The sequence below is a fragment of the Pelmatolapia mariae genome, linkage group LG9, assembly GCF_036321145.2.
Source record: "Pelmatolapia mariae isolate MD_Pm_ZW linkage group LG9, Pm_UMD_F_2, whole genome shotgun sequence".
NCBI lineage: Eukaryota > Metazoa > Chordata > Actinopteri > Cichliformes > Cichlidae > Pelmatolapia > Pelmatolapia mariae.
The window spans coordinates 36,018,571-36,041,233 of NC_086235.1; the positions used below are offsets into that span (position 1 = coordinate 36,018,571).

At 42.4% G+C, this 22,663-nt stretch overlaps 1 protein-coding gene across 2 annotated transcripts in view; it reads left to right on the forward strand.

Annotated features, from left to right (window-relative positions):
* Window positions 1–6,648: 6,648 nt before the first annotated feature.
* Window positions 6,649–22,663, forward strand: part of LOC134634915 (phospholipid phosphatase-related protein type 5-like) — a 123,435-nt gene continuing 107,420 nt past the window's right edge. The window contains exon 1 of one of the 2 annotated variants that reach the window (XM_063484375.1): window positions 6,649–7,193. In XM_063484375.1, the coding sequence (XP_063340445.1) occupies window positions 6,990–7,193 (204 nt within the window). In that variant the 5' untranslated portion in view covers window positions 6,649–6,989. The remainder of the gene's footprint in view (window positions 7,194–22,663) is intronic. The other variant, XM_063484376.1, reaches the window with a different exon arrangement.

Sequence of the window (22,663 nt, forward strand, 5' to 3'; positions counted from 1 at the left end):
TTCCTGTTAAAAGGGAGTTTTTCCTTCCCACTGTCGCCAAAGTGCTTGCTCATAGGGGGTCATATGATTGTTGGGTTTTGCTCTGTATGTATTATTGTAGGGTCTACTGTACAATATAAAGCACCTTGAGGTGACTGTTGTGGTGATTTGGCGCTGTAGAAATAACATTGAATTGAATTAAATCCAAAACTACACTACAGTGCACATCTGTGTACAACACAGGACAAAACACAGACATGTCACACAAATTATGAGGTATATAGCCTTTACAATAAAATAAATTCTAACATCACTCAGTTAATCTTCTCGCTGCCTAAATGGAAAAATACAAATAAGTAGCTGCCATGTGATTGGCTGATTAATTTGTGCTAATGAGATGTTTGCAGGTATACCTAATGAACTGGACAGTGAATGTGTTACATGAAATGTTTCATTTAGAGATGCTGAGCTCTGTCACTGAGGAAGTCCCTGCATGAGGGGTGCTGATACCCCGGGAGGTCAGTTTGCTCACCAGCTGCTGAGCTTGAGTGAACAAGCAGCATTTGGACGTAACTCTTCCAGATGTGCCAAGCTCAGGTGAAGAGCACAGGAAATGGTGTCTTCTGTGGAGAGGTTTGGCCAGTAAGCAAACCTGAATGCGACGAGTACGTGGTGCAGCAAAAGGGATGATGTGGTCCTTTGCCAGCCTCTCGAAGCACTTCTTCAGGGTGGTAGTCATTACCACATGTAATGGTGGATTTTGGGGGGAGCTTGAATCAGTGGCAGACTTGAAACACGATGAAACAACATCCTACTCCAGCATGGTGTCCAAAAGGACGTGTGCTGTTAGTGCCTGCTGCCTGTGGAACAGTCAGTCTCCTCTGGCTTTTACAGACATCAGCCCGGGTGAAGATCGCCTTTTATTGCAGGGGTGTTCTCATTTATTGCAAATCTGCTGAAGTCAAGTCTAATTATTTTAAAGTATATTTAAAAACAACAAGAGTTGACCAAAGTCCTGTGCAACTAAAAAGAATAACACATAGCAGGGAAACATCAAAAAAGAAGGCAAAGTCAGTAAATTTCAGAAAGGTAAGCGGGTGTTTAGTTTTAGTGACTCAAAAACAAACAATAAAATCTTGTTATCAATTCTGAAACTAACAGGTAGCCAGTTTAGAGAAGCTAGAACGGGGTATATATGGTCTTTTTTATGTGTGCCTGTCACATTTCAGACAGGTCAAGAATGCGGAGCCTGTCCAATTCCAAAATAAAGGCTATTGCAATAATCAAGCTTGGGTGAAATGAAGGCATGAATTACTTTCTGCTAAAGTTAGCACAGGTTTATCTCACTTTACTGCATTTAATGGAACTAAAACTAATTGCTGTAGTTTTGGAAACATTCTTGTTGTCTTGATGGCAAAATTTTGGGCTTTCACCAATCATATTGCAAATTTGACTCTGAAATGCTTTTATCTAGTTCCCAGATACTTTCTCACAGTGGTCAGGTTTCTCCATGGAGTACAGCTGCTCCAGGCTTTAGAGCTGTAAATGCAATATGTTGCAATGTTTCTGAAGTTTTGTAATGAAAGAAATTTGGATCATTTCTTCTCTGATTTCTCTTGTCTCTCTTTAGTTGCCCTGGTAAGAAGAGAAGTCGACATGCCTTCAAAACCACCAAGTAGAAAAGAGCGAAGGAAGTGGTTCACCTCTCTGACAGGGGAGGTAAGACGTGTTTCATGAAGGTATGAGTAGATGGGATTGATGGCTACTTTCAGTTGCATCAGCAAACTTTGTTTTAAGTTTTGTCCTATTAAAACAATGAGACTACTCTAACTAGTTTGAGCGCTTGTTGTTCACAATCTCACCAGTAGGAGTCTTTGTACATTTGACCTAAAAATGTCCCCACAAAACATTTGACTTGTTTTAAGTGACCTCGAATAAGAGAACAGTTGGAACCAACTCTGTTGCTGCTTCTTATGATGGTTTTTAAGAGTATATAGTCCCAGTGACTGGCTAAGACTGGGACTCTTCCACAGCCATTAAATAAATAAACGTATTGGGGTCAGTGACTGGTTAATGTGCACTTATTACTGAAATGTTGAAGGAAACAGTGCCTAAGAGTTTATTTTGGGTTGGATGAGTAATTCTGATTAGCTGATGGTATTTTCCAGGTTGCACTGCATTATATATATTACAACGGTACCTGAGTCAAATTACTGGAGAGTTGTGAATCAGTATGTCTGGCTTGGTTGACTGTTTTATTATGGTTATTCAGTACTGAGATTTTGTATCTTTCTAACACAATCCAGAAATGATCTTTGCCTTTTACTCAGATTGGAAGAAACAACTTTCATGATCTGCAGCTTTTGTTGATACTGTATAGCTACAGTGCTCCTTTTGTGCCAGGTGTGGGTCTTTGGTTTTACAGAATAGTGTTCTGTCACCATCTGGTGGCAACAGAATCAGATCACACGTCTCAGCAATTCAGCAACTGATGCATGACAGGTGAATTTATAGAGCACGCTCGTTTGCTTTTATCAATGTGTTGGAACTCCTTTCAGTTAAACAGAACCCTGTGATTAACTCTGAACAGATTTAGTAGCTTTGATCAAACATTTCTATTTGTTTTTATTTTATTTTATTTTTTTGCTGTGGAACAAGTAGTAGTGAGTTACTTGTACTTGTCATGGACCTATTTAATTATTATAATTATTATAATTGTAATTAATATAATTATAATTATATTAATTATAATTATAATAATTATAATTATTTTTAAATTCCTGCTTTAAGTTTCTGCTTTTGAAGGCAGATAGTAGTTAACACAGGCGCATAAGACGTGAAACATCTGCTGTCTCAACAGAGACAACTGTACAGAACAAATGTTAGAAAGTGAATACTGCTAACATTTATATATACAGCAGTCCCTCGCTATAACGCGGTTCACTTTTCGCAGCCTCACTGTTTCGCAGATTTCTTTTGTCTGCAATTTTGCATGATTTTTTTCTTACAGTGCATTGTGTTCTGCATCCTGATTGGCTGTAGACCATTGTCAGTTAATCTTGTGCCGTGTCTCCTGAAACAGTCAGATAAGTCAAACTTTACTCAACTCATTCTTCTTGCTTCCTCTACTTCTGTACCATTGATTCATTAATGTTGAATCCTCTGGCAGCTGCTCTATTCCCATGTTCTGGACCTGAAAACAGGGTTTGATCTTTGGTTTCTATAATACTGGACTTATTTTTCTACAAAGGTTTGAACTTTGAGAGTGTTTAAATAAGAGAGAAAAGTGTGAAAATGTTCATGCCTGTCTGAGAAAAGTGTATAAAGTGTGTAGTGAGGGGTTTCACAGCCTTAAAACAGTTCCCTTTTCATTAGTTCCCTTTAGTGTTGTAGTGTTCCTGTTCCCTTACTCTTGTCTCTGTGTTTTATCCTTTAACCCCTAAGACCTGAACTCTTTCATGGCATGCCTTTCTAATTTCTCTTCACTATTTGGGCTGATTGGGACCTGATGAACGTAAAAACAAAAAATTACCTGATTTTTGTTTCTGAGAATAATGAGATTCACATATGAGGACATTTGCTGTAAATTGCGATAGAGCAGTGGCAGTATAATGTCCTCGTAAGTGGATATCAGGCCCTTGTAGAGCAAAATTGAGTATTTTGGTCTAAATAACCCAAAGTATGATGTCCACATATGTGGACGCCAGGTCCTAGGAGGTTAATGTGTCTTGAGTGAAGTTTAAATGTTTGAGTCTGTGACTCAGTGTTAGTTCCTGTTTTATTTTGATAGTCTCTTGTCTTCTGTGTGATTTGTATCAAATTTAACTTCTCTTATTTCATTAAATCTCATACAAATCTCCCGATTTGTGCTTGCTGTGTTCCCACCGGTCTCTTCTCCCATCATTACTCAGTCTATATTGTTGATCTTCAGGGCCCACGACCCTTATACAGGAAATCTGTTTCAGCTCTCTGATTTAAATGACAAAAGTCCTGACCTCTAAGTCTATGATTATTACACAGCAGGCGAGTCAGAGTTGAGATGGAGCTTGTTTTGTTTTATGTTTGTTTTGTTTTTTTTCTTTGCTTCGAGCCCTGTGAACAGGAGCTGCATGCAAAAAGATCTTTTGTTAAAAGGGTTGGCGTAATAAGCATGCTTCAGCCAATACCTTTTGATTAGCCTTGTCTCGTGCTTTCTTGCTTTGTGGTAATCTTTATTCTGTATTCACTGAGATATTTGAATGCTAATCAATAAAATCAATAAAAGATAAAAGTAGATGGAGCTGATGTGGGACTCGCCCAGTACTATGTCTAAATTATCCAGCTGTCTTTCCTGATTACACTGATAAGATAAGCAAAAACCTGAGTAGGCTTGGACGGTAAGCCCCAAGAATCTGTTGTTTGTGAAGGGCTAGAGTAACCTGTAAGAGCTATCTGCACTATTAATGATTAATACTCTAATTTATTTTCCTTTACTGTCTCAAAAATGGTAAAAAGTGAATATCCACAATTTAGACTTTAATTGAAGGAACTTTTATTCAAGCAATTCGACAGGAGCAAAGCAAAATGAATTAATAATACAAACAAAATAATGATCAGATCACATCAATTATACTTCTCTGAGTAACCTGCCCTGATCTGATGCTGAGAGAGGTTGGAGAGAATAAGAGTTCAGAGTTGAATGTGGTGAAGATCCAAGTCCTTCTCAATGAATCATTCAACCCAGCAAAATGAGCAGGAAAAGCCAAGAAGTCCAAAACTTGGGCGGAGTTTGATCCTTCTTCACGTCTCTGCTGGAATTTCCAGTGGTGGACGTCGAGATCCAATCTTCTGAACTGCTCGTTCCCAGAAGACGAAGCGAATGGACACAGAACGTCTCCAGGTTCTCCAGTTTATGCTCTGATCTTACATAAAAGACATTGATATCTACCCACACCACATTATCCTCTCCATCACCGAACGTTCAACCACTTTCAGCTAACTAAAGTTATTTAAGTTCAGCTTTTAATTTTATGCTATTTTACTTCAATTGCATTTGTCTTTAGCAAATTCTCACAAGAGCACTCATTTTAGCACGATCCCTTTTAAAGCAGTTAAAGCAATACATTTACTTTAAAACTCTGTGTTAGTTAATCACAATTTACTCAATGCAGTCGTCTTTTTACTAAAGTCAGAGATCAGAGTGTCCTGTGCATCGCCTCGCATCATCATAACTTCAGTTAGGCCTGTCTTTAGAATCACTGTTACATTTTTACATTGCTCAACTTAAACACAATTATATCTACCTGAGTATATTCTGATAGACATTAAGCATAATTAACTATCAGCAAAATCACATGTGAATCATAATTGTGTTTAACTATTACAACATTTAAAACTACTGACAGGTTGGTTCCACAGTTCTGATCTTCTTACTCCCAGAAATGAATATGAAGGTCAGTGATCGATCATGTCCACACCTCAAAATCCAAACATTTTTACTACTCAAATTACATTTGATTATATCCTTGATTAACAATAAAGAATAAAGTTACTATTAGCAAAAGCACACACAGACAAGAGTGCTTTAACCCTTTATAAATCACATATAACACTCGATGGTGAGTCTTATATGATCCATGAGTATTTGTTGCCTCCATCATGGTAGTGTTTTTCTCCTGCTCTGCATCAGGATTTTAAAGATGACAGATATTTAGTTTGGCTTGTTCAAAGTGGAGATGAGCTCTTTTGTTCAGGAGCGTCTGAAAAAGATAACAATCTTGGCTGATTACAGTTATTTTTTAAAGCCACTACATAATCATAACAATTACACGACTCCCCCCTTACTGAACAGTGTTGCTCATTAGTCTCCGTTTTTCTCCAGGAAGACTTAGTGAAATGGTTGTTTTTACTTGATTTTTAAATTTCTCCTTTTGTTAACTGTTGAATTTTAAAGTTTAGCTTTTATTTTTCTGAACAGTTTTGTAAAAAAAATGCTTTCATGTGTTAAATGTCATTTTTTATTCATCATATTATTATAAACAGATAAAAACAGTGATACACCTGTGTTGTTACATGTTGCTACAGTAGACTCCTGTGACTCATAAAGCCAGTGATTTGCACTCGTTCACTAAAGTTCTGAATCTTTCTTTCATCAGCGCCGGCAGGAAGTGCCCTGCCATATGTGCCACAGAGAACATCTGCATCCCTCCAGATGGAGACTCTGCATCATGCACCTTCTTCTCATTCACTTCTATTCATCTCCTCATTTCCCTGAGCAGTCTCATATGACGTCCATAGCCCCTCCCTGCGCATCGTTCCGTCTCTCAGTTCTCTCCAGCTGATCCTTTCTCTGCTGCTAAACACACGTCCGGGCTTACGCACACACACATGTCTGGTTTGCTATCCTCGTGGGGACATCCCATTGACATAATGCTTTCCCTAGCCCCTTACCCTAACCCTAACCATTAAAAATGAATGCCTAACCCTAACCCTTACCCTAAACCTAACCATAACCTAATTGTAACCCTGACAGTAAAACCGCATTTTGAGTGTGAAAATTGCTTTCAACCCCGAGGGGACCTGGATTTTGGTCCCCACGGTGCAGAAAGTCCCCACCAGGATAGTAAAAGTCAGATTTTGGTCCCCACCAGGATAGTACGAACCCGTACATATGGTTCACACACACACACACACACACACACACACACACACACACACACACACACACACACACACACACGTGGATCACGTCAAGCTTTTAGCCAAGCCTTCTCAGCTCTTACGCGCAGACACACCCTCACACACGTCGCTCGCCCCCACACCTCCCCTCCTGTCTCGCAGTCAGTGTGCAGCGGCAGCAGCGGAGGGTGGAGGACGCGCCGAACGCTGTCACGGAGGCTTCTGGCGCACAGCCGAGCCGTCATGAGCCGCTCAGCGGAAGTGGACGCCGCTGCGGAGGAGGAGGAGGCTGAATAGAAGAGAGAGAGAGAGACTGTGTTCTAATTAAATGTCTCACGCTCTCCGTGTGCATCATGCTGTATTTCCAGCTGGTGATCATGGCCGGGACCGTCATGTTGGCCTACTACTTCGAATACACCGACACCTTCACCGTGCACGTGCAGGGCTTCTTCTGCTACGACACCACGTACACCAAACCGTACCTGGGGCCGGAGGACAGCAGCGCCGTCCCACCCGTGCTGCTGTACGCCGCGGTGGCCGGGCTGCCCACGCTGCTGGTGAGTGCACACCTGACCTGGCCGCAACAAGCCTCACTGACACTGATTGTGCTGTCACACTGTCGACGGCTGGCTGCTGCTGTAGCTGTACGCTGGAGTCATGCAGTGCAGGATGAAAGATGAACTGATGAAACGCATCAGTGCAGTTTGTTTCCCTGTGGCTGCGTCTTTGGGCTTGGAGCAGAATAAGAGCCGTTGGAAAGTCACTCTAGCTTATGGGACTTTCAAGATAATCAAGGATTATTAGAATATACGCTAATGAGATCTGCCCAGTAATGCACACTGATCAGTCTGATTCAGTATTCATAGTATTCACAGAACGAGATGTAACAAGCTTTTGGTGTTTTCAGCTTCCATGTAGGATGTGCCTTCTTCAGATTGATCTTTAGTGCAAATTATAATACAAAATCTGAAAGAAGCGGTTCCTCAAATCATAAAATGCAGCATTTGAGTCATTATTTTTCCATCACTCCAGACTGAAGATTCTTTCATGGTTATTACATCTCATCATAGATTGAATGACCATTGACTGACCACCTTTTCTCAGCGTGGATATTTTATTTATTTTCAAATTTAAATGGTTTTATTAATTAGAAGAAGGAAAGCAAACAAAACATTGAATATCATGAAGGTTAGAAATGTTATAACACTCACACCAAGGACAAACGGGCAGTGTTGTGTGTGGACCCGACTTTAATGTTTATGGTGCAGATTTTGTTATCTTATCGTTGCTACTTTTGACTGTTTCAGCCACGTTTGCTGGGATGTCTGAAATAAGCATGGCAAAGCTAAAACGTAATAAAGAAGCTGAACTGAGAAATCACTGTAACAGTTGCTGCAGTTCCTCTCTACCCGCATCACAACCATCAGTGTGATGAACTCTCATCAGCTTATATCGTTATGTTAGCGTACCTCTTTGGCTGCTGCGTGCTCTGCTAGATTGACACTGTACCTCTGTCTGTCTGTAGTGTACTGACCGCTGATGCTGGAAATGAGGTTGGTAAAAAAAAACAAGCTCACCCTGTGAATAACATAGTAAATATAAATAGTTATTTGTTATCTTATGTGCGGCACTTTGTGATTCTGTGTAGAAAGGTGCTATATAAATAACATTTTATTTATTATTATTTATTTATAGTTTACACAGTCATTTTATCTGTCTTTGAATTACAGACTGGTGTAGCTTTAAGACTAATCTGCTTGATGGATTACAGCTATGTTCACTGAGATACAGTATATAACAACATCATAGATGATTATCCCTGTCAGAACTCAGTCAGAAAGTTAAAAGGTGACAATTTTGAAAGGTTATTAAACCTGGGAATCATCTGGGAGAGAAGGAGATAATACATACTTCACTCCTTGATGCTCTCACGTCTCAGCTGCAGCTCCTGTAGCTTCCTGCTTGATCTTAACCTTTCCTTAGTATCTGACTCACAGTAGACTTTACCGTGCTTCCTGGCTAATGTCCAACGGCTCTTTCATCAGCTTTTCCAATTACAAGCCGACTGTGCACTGAAGTTATCAAATGCAAGCCCGAGCAGTGCAGTGCAGCTTGAATGTTAAGTGCAGTTATTACTGCTGCAGTCGCTGACAGTACAGGCTGAGCTTACATAGCTCTGGATACATGCAGGACTGTCTGCAAGCCCTGAACTCTGCTTCAGCTGCTAGCCTACAGACACACACAAATATATATATATATATACACATATATATATATTTGTGTGTGTATAGCTGGTGTTTTACTCCTCTGGTATTCCTACCAATCCCTTTCTGTGCCCCACTCATGTATTGACCCATGTGCCTGTTCATCTTAGCCGCTATGATGCCTGACAGGAGCTTCCACGTGGTGCTGAGGCAGGTTATTGGTCGGTAGTTGGAGGGAACCGGTCCCTTCTGGGGGTCCTTGAGGATCAGGACTGTCCGGCCTTCAGTTAGCCATTCTGGGTGTCTCTCGTCAACTAGCAGCTGGTTCATTTGTGCTGCCAGTCACTCGTGGAGGTGGCCAAAGCTGTGAGTTTTTGTTTGACAGTTTCCAAGTCCTCAGTTATGGATGGCTTCCTGTACTTCTTAGGCACCGTCTTTGTTGCACCTTTCTGCAGCTCCGATAGTTGGCTAGACTCCTTCTTGCTGCCTTGATCTTAGCCTCTAGTCTCCTTCTCCATGGAGGGTACTGCTCCTCGTGGCTGTTTGTTCATCTTGTAGTCAAGCATCTCACTGACCACTGCTGCCATAGTGTAGATCAGCTGATTAGTCTCAGTAATGGTTGCAGTAGGTATTGTCTGTAGGGCTTCATTCACATCCTGTAGTAGATCTTCAGAGGGTACTTCATGTAATCTTGGTAACCGGCTACGGAGGGTCCGGGTTTCAAGCTTCACCGTGATTCTGTTTTTCAGGTCAGTTTTTCTCATACTCAACGACCCTTCTTCCATCGCACTTGGGGCTTGGTACCCAATCTCAGGTGGGGTTGATGATATCTCCCCCTAAACTGTTGTTCTGGCTCCCCCTTGCTGTAGCATTTGTGTTGTAACTTTTCAGTCTCTAGCTGTGAGAGCAGTTCCTTCTTCTGAATGTTGGAAGACTGAGCTGAGTTGTTTCGCCGTCAGTCTGGTTGGAGGTACCGAAGACTCCATAGGTCCCACATCCTATTCATGTAACCCCTTCCCCTGGGGTTACTTGTGAGTAGCATTCCAACAACGCCCTGTTCTCATCTCTTGCCCACTTGTGCATCTCCATCTTGTTCCAGTAGCCCACTTCTCACCAATGTGTCCTAGTTCCTCAACACCTGACGCAGTCCTTGTTAATCCAGGCAAACTGCTGTAACCCTCCCCCACACAACGAGGTTGAAGGAACCTGTTGCTGACACTGCTCTTCAAATTGTCCCGTGTATTATGGAGGGGGTGGGAGTCATTGTCCATGGTTGCCGGCGTTCTGTAACCGATCACCTCGACAGCTTCAGCCTTCATGATGAGTTTGTTCAGTAGGGCTGTGCGATATGACCAAAATCTCATATCCCGATATTAAGACATCTATCGTCCGATAACGATATAAATCACAAAAATGCAACATTTTCTGTAAATTCTGTGAATCTCGGGCAGCTCGACTTGCGTGAAGTGTTTCCAGCTGGGCGTCATGGACCTAGAGTCGAGTGTTTTAACTGATGCATGAAACTATACATTTTTAGACATAAGTTGTAACGGCCGCCGTTTTCTTTGTGAGTATTTATTACACAGCGTGCTGCGGGGAAAAGTCTGTTCTAACGTTCGAGACTAAGGTTTATTTTTTTAGCACCTGATGCCTCTTTTTTGCTTCTCATCCGTAAATACTCTGCATCTTTCACGTGATTCAGTTTATTTTGAAAAGTCTCAACAGGATCCTGAGCTTTATTGTGAAAGGTTTATGTGGAAAATAAACAAGCGGACACGCCGTGGTTTTACCGTCATTGTTGCTAACGACAACGCATAAAAACAAGTGCTTGTCTGTCTGTAGTGTGGTTATATTAAATATAAGAGAAAGAGAGAACTTTAAGAAATTAATATAGCCACTACAGTGACCATCAAAATGATTTGATTTGATTTGATTTGATATACCTTTATTAATCCCACAAGGGGAAATTTCATGTTAAGGCTGCCGACCTATTGCACGCAATAGCGGCGCCATCTTACCCTCCGACCATACATACATTACACAAAAACATCACATGGGGAAGACAGGTCAGAGAGGTATAACAATGGAAAATGCACCACACGAGGAAAGATAAGGAGAAAAAATAACTCCCCCCAGACTGAGCTCCAACAGGGAGATCAGTTTGAGAACAGAAAAAAACACCTCAGCACATAGCACATGAAAAAACTCTTAATACACCAAAGAAACACATGACAAGCAACAGGGGTGGGTAAAGGGTGAGAGACAGCCAATGTAGACAGTACATCCGGGCCTGCAGCCTATGCGCTGGTCTCCTTGATCCACCGTCAGCATCGGAAGGGAATAAGCGTCGAAGGCGTTTGGAGGGGGGAGGGGGGATGAGTGTACATCTGCATGTGTATATATGTCTGTGTGTGTATGTGTCCAGAGTTCAGCTGAGACAGTGTCCTTCGCCCTGCCAGGCTAAGTAAACAGTCTTCCAGCCAACCCAGGTGGCCTTTCATAGAATGGGAAGAACAGTCTAAGCACAGTCGTTATCAGGGTGTTGTTGTTCAGCTCCAGCCTTGAGACCACAGCTGGCACCAAAGTGGTATCCGCGTGAAGTAATGATGGTTTTTACTTTAGTGCAAACAACTCATATGAATTTCAAAGCTGTTCTAACGACACTGGTTTCTCAATCTCCTGTTGGAGAGCCGTGAGCTTCTCCATGATGTTATCAAACTTACGCTCCGTGATGTTGTCATTCTTGTGCTCAAAGAGCAGGTTCTGAGAACTCACGACTGCAGTGCGCTTCCCAAGATGTAATCCAATTTGCGCTCAAAGGTGTTATTCCGAGCGAGCCCCTCCAGATGTAATCAGCTTCTCGTTGAGAAGGGGTGTCAATTGCATTCAGAGACCAGTTGATCAAATCCATAATTCCTCTTTTAGGTTTTAGAGAACAGACTGTGAGAGAGTGTTCCAGGGAAAAGTAATACAAAAAACACGAGACTAGACAAGGACACAAGAGGCTAAGCAGGGAAGCTAAGGGAGAGGAGAGGAGAGGAGAAAAGTGCGACCGCCTTCACCAAGAGCAACATCAGTCCCACCAATGCAGACAGGGGAGGGTTGGGATCTGTTTCTGCCAAAGTCCACCACCAGCTCCTTTGTTTTGGCCACATTCAGCTGCAGGTGGTTCACCTCACACCACCTCACGAAGTGATCAATCAGTCCTCTGTACTCCTCTTCCCATCCCATGTCCACACTTCCAAAAATGGCCGTGTACTAAGAGAATTTCTAGAGGAGACAAGTTTTTGTGATCGGCGGTCACAGATGGTGAAGAGGAAAGGGGACAGAACAGTTCCCTGGGGTGCTCCTGTGTCGCTGTTGAGACTCTCTGACACACAGCTCTGCAGTCTCACAAACTGTGGTCTGCCTTTCAGGAAGTCACTGATCCACTCGACCAGTGGAGCCTCAGCAGCCTGGACTGGATCATGTTAAAGGCGCTAGGGAAGTCGAAGAACATTATCCGAACTGTGGTGTTGGGTCTATCAAGAGAGGAATACGCTCTGTGCAGCAGATGTATCACTGCATCGTCCACCTCCAAGTGGAGCTGGTATGCAAACTGCAGGGTCTTGTGACTTACTCACCAAGGGTCTGAGGTGTTTCAAGACAAGTCCCTCCATAACCTTCATAATATGAGAGGTCAGTCCTCCAGGGCTGTAGTCAGTTTGGTGCCACTGGATGATTCTTCTTAGCACTGGGACCATGCATGTGTTCTATCTCTGGAGGTGCAGGCTCAGGTTGTATAGGCGTAGGAGTACTCCACACAGCTGGCTAGCACAGGCCACAGCACAAGATGAAAAAGAAAAGGAAAAAAAAGCAACAGAAACATTAAAGACACTAAAGAACGTTACAAAGACAGGGAGCTGCTACAGCAGGCTGCCACTAGAAGGCGCCATCTTTAAACCATCTTTACTTATGAATTTCATTCTGTTTGGTGTCTCTAGCAAGAAAAAATCTTTTCAGAAACGTATTGCATAAATGTAGTTTTCACTCAGAGGAAGGAAACCGGTAATGTTTTTCAGTTTAGGTTGTTTATTATGACATTTCATTTTGTGTTACTTCTCCACAAGAGAGTAACACAAAAAGACTTTCAGGCCAGGGGAACAGAAAGAAGACAAGGACAGCAGATGATGTTACAATAAATGTTACATTTTCCAAAGCTAACAGTTTGGAAATAACATGCTTATTTTCATAATTCTGGTTCAAATAGGATGAGATTTAGTGGTTTGCATCAGGTAGACTGGTGTGTATATACATGTTATGCTTTTCTGCTCTCCCTGATCTATCATGCACACACTTGGATATGCACCCCTCTTTAAAAACACAGCATAAAATAGATGGGCGTCACTACCATTACTTCATGAAGTGATTTCAGGATTTTGAAGCCTCTGCATCAGAGCTTCGGCTGGCACCATCCAGATTCCAGAAACATTATCCTTCCTGCAGCCACTAGATTGCAGCAATGCAAAGAATGGATGCAAACAGGCCAAACACTGGTTGAGATGCAAGGATCACCTTCAGGTTTGAACTTGAACCTGAAGGTCAAACCTGAATAAATGTTTTTTTTAAATATTTTCTGGTTTTAGATTTGACAGGAAAAGCTCTGCCTTGCTTGACCTGATGGAATGCCGCCAGTCTGTGCTTTTCAAATGCCATCAGTCATTGGTCAGATAAATTCAAATACAAAAGCTGTAAAGTTAGACAATTTAACATAGGAGTTCATGGGGACTGACTCACCTTTGGTAAAATAGTGGCACGGTTCACAGCATGGATGTGGACATTACTTTTATTTTTATTGCACAAAAGGATAAGAGCACGATGACAAAGTGGAGAGTGCTCCAGGACAGAAACAGCTGCATCGTGCTGTTAACACAACTTCGGCTCTTCACAAGCACCCGCACAGACAACATGCTAATGCTAAGCTAACCAAGAGCCGTCATTTGTGAGCTGTCGTTGAACTTTATTAGCTAACAAACTGATGAGCAGTTAGGCTGCAGCCTGCATTTCTACCTCGTGGTGTTCCTACTGTATCAACCACTGCGATCGCTTTGAAGCGTCTTTGTGCTGGTTTACATCTTTGCTTTGTTTTCATGCCTTAATACTAAGAGAAAGATTGTATGTGTGTCTTCATCAGGATCAGGACTTGTGTTGCTGTGTGGCATTGTAGCCTTAGGGTTATATAGTTAATGGTAATTATGAGACTGTGTGTTTCAGGTCATTTTACAGATTGAGATGAAAGTAATGTTATGAGCAGTGTCATGAATTATTTTCTCGTTGCAGTAATTAAGTAACGTACTGTATTACTTTTAATAAAAGTGTTCTGTGTAATATGTGTAATAGATTACTTTTTTTGAGTAATGACCCAACACTGATCACAATGAAGAGAGGAAATCTCTCCAACATGTATAAAAATGCAGTTAGTTTGCACAAATGTAATGTCTTTGATATGCTGCTTAGTGATGCTGGTAGCTCTCAGAGTGGAGCTAATTAGAGCACAATGAGAATCAATAAGAGAATTGATAAGGAATTGAAAAATGGAATCAGAATCACTAAATTCTCAGCTGCTATGTAAAGTGAAACGATAACCATAACCTGACAGCTGATCTATTGATCTGTCTTTGCTAAGAAGAGAAGGAAATAAGAAACAAAACTAAATGTTTGAGCTCGTCAAAAAGAGGAGAGACAGAGAAGCAAAAAACTTGAGAGATCAGAAATGACAGCATGAAAAGCACAGACAGTGGCTGCAGTCGTTGTTTTTAACACTTGGTTTCACTTCAGCTCTCTGTGTGTTAAAACTTTGCTTTTCTCCATCGCTGTGCGACTGACCCACAACAGGACAAGCAAGATGGCTGCACAGGTCACTTGTACTAAAGCAGAATGGCCATCCCTGGACTGGAGCACACAGTGGCGCACCAGCAGTGCTGGACCATACACCCCGCTTTACACGATATCCAGTGTTGTCTTTAATCTTTGTGATTCAAAAAAGATTGAAAGGGTGACTTTGACCCATCTAAGGCAGCAAGAGGTGGTGATCTCCTCCAGGTGGGGCAGGGGGCAGCTATTTTTTTTTTTTTGGCTAGCTGAACTTCCTGCAAGGCTATGATGCAGCATGTGAGTACACTCTCAATGGTTGTTCTGTAGAATGTCACCAGTAGCTTCTGCTTCAGGACCCTCAGAAAGTGGGAGGGTGGAGTGAGTTGGGGGGGGCGAGTTTTACACGCTGTGGTCTGTTTAAAAGAATTTCACTCGCTGGGCCCACGTCCTCATTTTAGGTTTGACAGCGTTTGAGTAGGTAAAGGTGAAAGCTTTGACATGAATTGAGCTGCGGCTTGGGGAAGGCCTCGAAGGGGACTGGCGACGGCTCCCGGGCCTGGCAGATCCCCGTGTACTAAACAGAAGTGAAGAAGTTAAAGAACTGAGAACAAGGAGGGAGGGTGGGGCACGTAAACGAGAATGAACAGTTTGCAGAACTGGGGGAACCTATGTAGATGACAACTGGAAGGAGCGTGTTTGGAGGCGTGGTCCTGCTCCTGAAATTCGGATACATAATCTCCAAGTCTTTAATCCAGGTACAGGCTGAATGTGGGAGCTTCAGGTCCAGCACTCTCTGCACTACGATGTCCGGCATACTGAATGCTTACCTGTAATCTATTTACCTTAGTGTTCCAGGAGGGTTGCTCCTGTAGGGGGTTGAATTGTGCTGGGAGGCAGGCCTCTGTGTGCTTCTTACACCTTTTAATCCAGAAACTTAATTGGACTATCCATTGAAGCAATGATATTTCCAATATCTGTGACATATCCAGTGTTCCCAGTGTTAAAGGCAGATCTGTAGAGACTGTGACTTGGAAACTAAAGTGATTTGTTAGCTGTTATTTTCAGTTGTCCCAGCACAGAGTGCTGGCATTCATCTCCGTGAAGCCATGCCAGTGAGTTTGCATAGAGGTGTAAGGAACAAACAAGATGTTTTTCCAACACTGATGCTTGTCACAGATCTGGTTAACACTGCTATGTTTGGTGTTGCACAGTCTGGCTTTTAGACAGATTTGCTCTGATGCTCACTGGGCTTAGCCAGAAAGCCCTGCTCTGCATATCAGCCCAGAGGTGGTGCAGCTGGTTTTGTGCTGCACACAGACCCTCAGCCTCCTGTTAATATTACATATTAGACAGGTTGGAATAGTTATTAATAGGTTTTTTGTTTCTGTTATTTTTTTTTCTGGTGGTGGTGGTGGTGGTGGTGGGGGGGGCCATGCCACACAACATGCAATTTACAGTCTACAGTAGTTTGCAACAGCCATTTCTTTTGCATCCATTCCCTTCTGCTTATCCCTGTCGGCGGTAGGGGGATGAGGCAGACCCCCTGGACAGGTCGCTAGTCTGTCGCAGGATTAACACATAGAGACAGACAACCGTTCGGACTCACATTCACACCTATGGGCACTGACACTTTGACTTTCTTTGCAGTCTCTCTGTAGCACAGACCTGCATTGATAAGTGTTATGATGGTCTGTCTCTCTTCCATTGTTAATTGGCTTTTTCTCACCACACTACTTTCTGCAGTACAACTGATGCTGACGAGGATATGGTGCCAGTGTGTGTCCAACACTGCTTTATGCAGACAGAGGAGGTTGGAAGTAATACAGAAAAGCTGGAACAGCTGTAGGAATTAGTAGCAGCAGCTTTCAAGGCCTGATCAGCCTCCATTGTTACAGAACAGCTTTAAATTGCTAACCCATGCTATGTTCTCTGAAAAAGACCTTTTGTATTATTCTGAAATGTACATTATTTTTCAGTTTTAGGTAACCTTACCCTTTTGTAACCTCTGACAGTTAAGTTAAGTCACCACCTACCTTTGTACCATCAAGCTATTCAATGGACTTGAACCACTTGAATAGCAAAAAAAACAGAAAAATGAGGGTGTTCTAAAACGTTTGACAGGTAGTGTACCTGTCGACTGAAAACACCTGAATTTTAAGATTTTGACATATCAAACACGGTTGTTTGATATGTTGCAGGCACTTCCAGTTTCATAATGCACTGCACTGGTCCCGTGTGCTGCTGTTTGGGTTGAAAATGCAAAGTCATCATAGTTTAAAGATTCAATATTCAAACTTAAAGGTTGCTTTTAATTTTAATTTCATTCATATAAGTTTTATGTTACTCTTCATGCTGTGCTCGTCCCCACAGAAATATAAATGACTGAATAAGTAAGTGTGTAACTATGCTGTGGTTGGGCTGTGTTTTAGTTTATTAAAAGGAAAAGGAAAGGAAAACACTGTTATGTTGGAGAGAAAACGAATGTGCTTAAAACTGAGAGAACAGATGTGTCATTGTTAGGAGACTTGGTTTGGTTGAAGCGACATCTGCTTTGGATAGATTTGGAACTTTTTTCTTCAATACATGAATCCGAGCACACAACTGAGTTTGATGCCAATATTTAGACCTCACTCACCTTTTTTCTTTTTTTTTTTCTTTTTTTTTTCCCCCTGTCCCGTTTGGATCTTTAGCCATCAGAATTGTTGTCTTAAGGCCAAGAGAGATGCCAAGCGGATTTACTTTACCAAGTGGATCATCATGGCCTTGCCATATTGGTCCATTTGACTCACCTTTTTTCACTCATTATGTATTTATACACCACTCTGCATTTAATAATTAGTTATTATTTATCTCAGCCATCTTACTCTGTGTGTTCTGTTTTCTGTTAAAAGGAAACTTTTTGAATGCATAACCTTACATATGAAAACACTCCCTGCCGCTGATCAGCACAGTCATCATCAGTCTGAACCACACAGGCATTTCTAAATTCCTGCATGCTTCTATGCTTAAAATATGTCTCTCTGAGTCTTAAGAGAGGGTTCTGCAACCTTTTCTAGCAAGATGAGCATCAACAGCTCGTCTTTGTTCATGCCATGAGTACTGCATCATGCACCGTGGTGGCCAGTCATTGATGGGGCTGCTTGTTTTGGGACACTGCTCATAGCCTCCTTTTAAATGGCTGCTGTGTACAAATGCATACCACACAGGCGAGAGGCTTCAGTGTCTAAAAATGTCCTGGGAATCTCTCAGTGTCAGCATGCTCAAATCTATTTACTAGCTAGGTCTCACTGTTCTGGTAAAATGGGTTGCCACTGCAAACCCAATTATTGGCTTGAGAATGGAGACGTATTGAGACGCTGGTTCAGTGTAAGTGGATTCTGTCTTACTGATGAACAGAGCTCAGTGCTTTGATATGGACTGGTGTGAAATTAGATAAGCAAAATTAAAAGAGAAGAGACTGAAAGAAGTGAGCAAGTTCATCCCTGACAGAGGAGCTGCTGAGGTCACCCTGGCCTTGTCAACATGACTTAACCAATGGCGTATAGCTCTACAGTGAGGAGGATAAGGACAGAGAGAGGGCAGAGAGGTGGTTAAGGGACTAAACAAGTAGCACATTGTCACTGTGGACCTGTCAGCTTGTGTTACAGCCAATGAGAAAGTGGGACAAAGTGCTGCTCAGGCTTTTTGGAAATCAGGCAGCCCCTTAGCCATTTCTTGCCATTCTCAATGATGATCACAGGCAATACACTGTGGTTGCTAAAGGGTCTGGCTAACCCTAGCATACAAGACTTTTAATAATAACCCCTGAAGTGGTAACTTATGGTAATAACATGTCCATGATCAACAATCTGAAGACCACGAGCCAAAATGTGTCTGTTAGGAAAAGATGTCCTCAGTGCCTCGAGTAGATAAGGAACGGAATATGGCACACTGAAATGGTTTTATTTCCCACAGTTCTCCTATCTCTTGTTTTGAACATCCAATATCATTAAAATTTGGTTTTGTTTATGAACCTTGGGGTAAAAATAAAAGCTGTGAAACAACGTAGAGCAGGATATTTCTGTCTCTCTGACAAACAGACCAGCTCCCAGTTTTACAAGCTCCTGAGCTATAGGCAAGGTAGAGAGTAAATAGACCTTTTTTCAGTTCTAACATTTAAAAAAATAAATCATCTGATCCTTACCAGGTAAATGTAGTCAAATAAAACCAGAAGAACACATGAAATAATACACTGTGCCATTATTTATTTAACTAAATGTAAGGAATTCTGGCCCACTGTTTTTCACAAATGCTTCAGTTTGGTGACGTTTGTGGTCATTCCTTTATGCACAGCTCTCTTGAGATCCTACCACAGCATTTCAAGGTCTGGACATTGACTGGGCCTCACCTCTGACACTAGAATAGTTTGGTATAGATAAGAGTTTGTGGTTGGCTCAGTGAATGTGGAGTACCCAGGTGACCAGCATCTCCACTCATGTCTCATCTGTTCAGAGATCTTTGTTCCAAAAGTCTTGTTTGTTCAGCTTCCCATGGGAACACTTCCAAACATATTTCTTCAGTGTCTTTCTAATTGTACTGTCATGAACTTTAATATTTAATGTGCTAATTACAGCCCGCAGGGTCTGAGATGGAGCTCTTGGGATTTCGCAGTTTCTCTTAGCATTGCACATATTCTAATGATGTTTGATTCCTTGGAAAGCGATTCTGTCACTACTTATAGTGTGCTTGTAGCCATAAAGCAAAGTGATCCACCCATGATACAGTAGTGTGGCCATGTATGCAGAATACATTTAACATTAAGCATGAAATCAGGAGATCGAAACTCTGAGGTCTGTCACAGTCATGTAAGAACCGTGTTGTTGTCCTGACAGCACATATGTGTGTGGGGGATGTAAGAACAGAGATGTGCTGAGCATGTGGAGCCTACTCCTCCATGTCTTTTGTTGTTCCTCATAATAAAATGAGTGAAACCATGGCAACAGCACAAGTTTCTCCCATAATAAAAACAGCAGAAGATTTATCTTTTGTCCCTTTTTTACTTGTCACACTGCTTTACTGTGACATTTGCAGCCTAACAATGGCACCTGATGATATCTGAGATGGCAGTAGTTATTATTACTTATTTTAATTCTAAAAATGCAAAAATAAATGGACGGATGGAACGTCACCATATTTCCATGGCTCAAAAGAAGAGGGTTACTTTTGCCAGCAGAGACCTCAGGATGTAAGGGTGTGTTAAGAAAAGTACAACACATGTAAACCTCAAGCCTTTATGTCACTTGTGTAGACAACACTTTGAAGTAGACTGAAAGTCATTGTCTATGTTCTCACCAAACACCTCCCACACCCGACTTTTTGCTTCAGCAACCACCTGAGCATCGTTCCTCTTGACCTGCGGATGCCCGTCAGCTGCCCACCTTGTCCCACAGGCTAACCAGCCTCCTTCTTCAACTTGATGGCTCTCTTCACCCCCAGTGTCCACTCTGGTTTGGGGATTACTGCCACCACAGGGACCAACCACCTTGTGGCCGCAGCTCCTTGTATCTGCCTCCCTCAAAATTCTGTAAGAAGTGGGAGCTGAAGATCTCCTGGGTCTATGCTAGGCATTCCCAGAACACCCTCACTATAAGTTTAGGTGTGCCAAGTCTGTCTCGCATCCTCCCCCCAACTAATCCAACTCAATGACCAGAATGGCTGCAGATGTGATAATACAGATGTGATGTGTCAGATGCACACACACACACACACACACACATACATACATATATATATATATATATGGGCAACACGGTCGCACGGTGGTTAGCACTGTTGCCGCACAGTCTTTCTGTGTGGACTTTGCATGTTCTCTCCGTGTTTGCGTGGGTTCTCCCCGGCTACTCCCGCTTCCTCCAACAGTCCAAAGACATGCAGTTTGTGGGGATAGGTTAACTGATCAATCTAAATTGCCCAATGGTTGTTTGTCTCTGTGTGTTAGCCCTGTGACAGACTGGCGACCTGTCCAGGTTGTACCCTGCCTCTCGCCCTATGACAGCTGGGATAGGCTCCAGCACCCTCCGCGACCCTGAAAAGGATAAGTGGAAGTGAATGGATGGATATATGTATATATATACAGGTCCTTCTCAAAAAATTAGCATATTGTGATAAAGTTCATTATTTCCTGTAATGTACTGATAAACATCAGACTTTCATATATTTTAGATTCATTACACACAACTGAAGTAGTTCAAGCCTTTCATTGTTTTAATATTGATGATTTTGGCATACAGCTCATGAAAACCCAAAATTCCTATCTCAAAAAATTAGCATATTTCATCCGACCAATAAAAGAAAAGTGTTTTAATACAAAAAAAGTCAACCTTCAAATAATTATGTTCAGAAATGCACTCAATACTTGGTCGGGAATCCTTTTGCAGAAATGACTGCTTCAATGCGGCGTGGCATGGAGGCAATCAGCCTGTGGCACTGCTGAGGTGTTACGGAGGCCCAGGATGCTTCGATAGCGACCTTAAGCTCATCCAGAGTGTTGGGTCTTGCGTCTCTCAACTTTCTCTTCACAATATCCCACAGATTCTCTATGGGGTTCAGGTCAGGAGAGTTGGCAGGCCAATTGAGCACAGTAATACCATGGTCAGTAAACCATTTACCAGTGGTTTTGGCACTGTGAGCAGGTGCCAGGTCGTGCTGAAAAATGAAATCTTCATCTCCATAAAGCTTTTCAGCAGATGGAAGCATGAAGTGCTCCAAAATCTCCTGATAGCTAGCTGCATTGACCCTGCCCTTGATAAAACACAGTGGACCAACACCGGCAGCTGACATGGCACCCCAGACCATCACTGACTGTGGGTACTTGACACTGGACTTCAGTCATTTTGGCATTTCCCTCTCCCCAGTCTTCCTCCAGACTCTGGCACCTTGATTTCCGAATGACATGCAAAAGTTGCTTTCATCCGAAAAAAGTACTTTGGACCACTGAGCAACAGTCCAGTGCTGCTTCTCTGTAGCCCAGGTCAGGCGCTTCTGCCGCTGTTTCTGGTTCAAAAGTGGCTTGACCTGGGGAATGCGGCACCTGTAGCCCATTTCCTGCACACGCCTGTACACGGTGGCTCTGGATGTTTCTACTCCAGACTCAGTCCACTTCTTCTGCAGGTCCCCCAAGGTCTGCAATCGGTTCTTCTCCACAATCTTCCTCAGGGTCCGGTCACCTCTTCTCGTTGTGCAGCGTTTTCTGCCACACTTTTTCCTTCCCACAGACGTCCCACTGAGGTGCCTTGATACAGCACTCTGGGAACAGCCTATTCGTTCAGAAATTTCTTTCTGTGTCTTACCCTCTTGCTTGAGGGTGTCAATGATGGCCTTCTGGACAGCAGTCAGGTCGGCAGTCTTACCCATGATTGCGGTTTTGAGTAATGAACCAGGCTGGGAGTTTTTAAAAGCCTCAGGAATCTTTTGCAGGTGTTTAGAGTTAATTCGTTGATTCAGATGGTTAGGTTAATAGCTCGTTTAGAGAACCTTTTCATGATATGCTAATTTTTTGAGATAGGAATTTTGGGTTTTCATGAGTTATGTATGCCAAAATCATCAATATTAAAACAATGAAAGGCTTGAACTACTTCAGTTGTGTGTAATGAATCTAAAATATATGAAATTCTAATGTTTATCAGTACATTACAGGAAATAATGTACTTTATCACAATATGCTAATTTTTTGAGAAGGACCTGTACATATTAGTGCTGTCAGCGTTAATCTCGTTAAAATAACGTTAATGCCATAACTGCATTAACGCGGCAAATCTCGGTTAGCGAGTTAGTGCAGATCGCCCCGTGCTGGGGCTACACACGTTAACGAGCTAACCGTGCTAATGAGTTTACACTGTGCAGCCCCATGCACGGGGCGACCCGGTAGAGCACCGCTTTCCCCTCCTGAGACGCCTGACGATTTGCCAGAATCTCTTCGAGGCAGTCCGAAA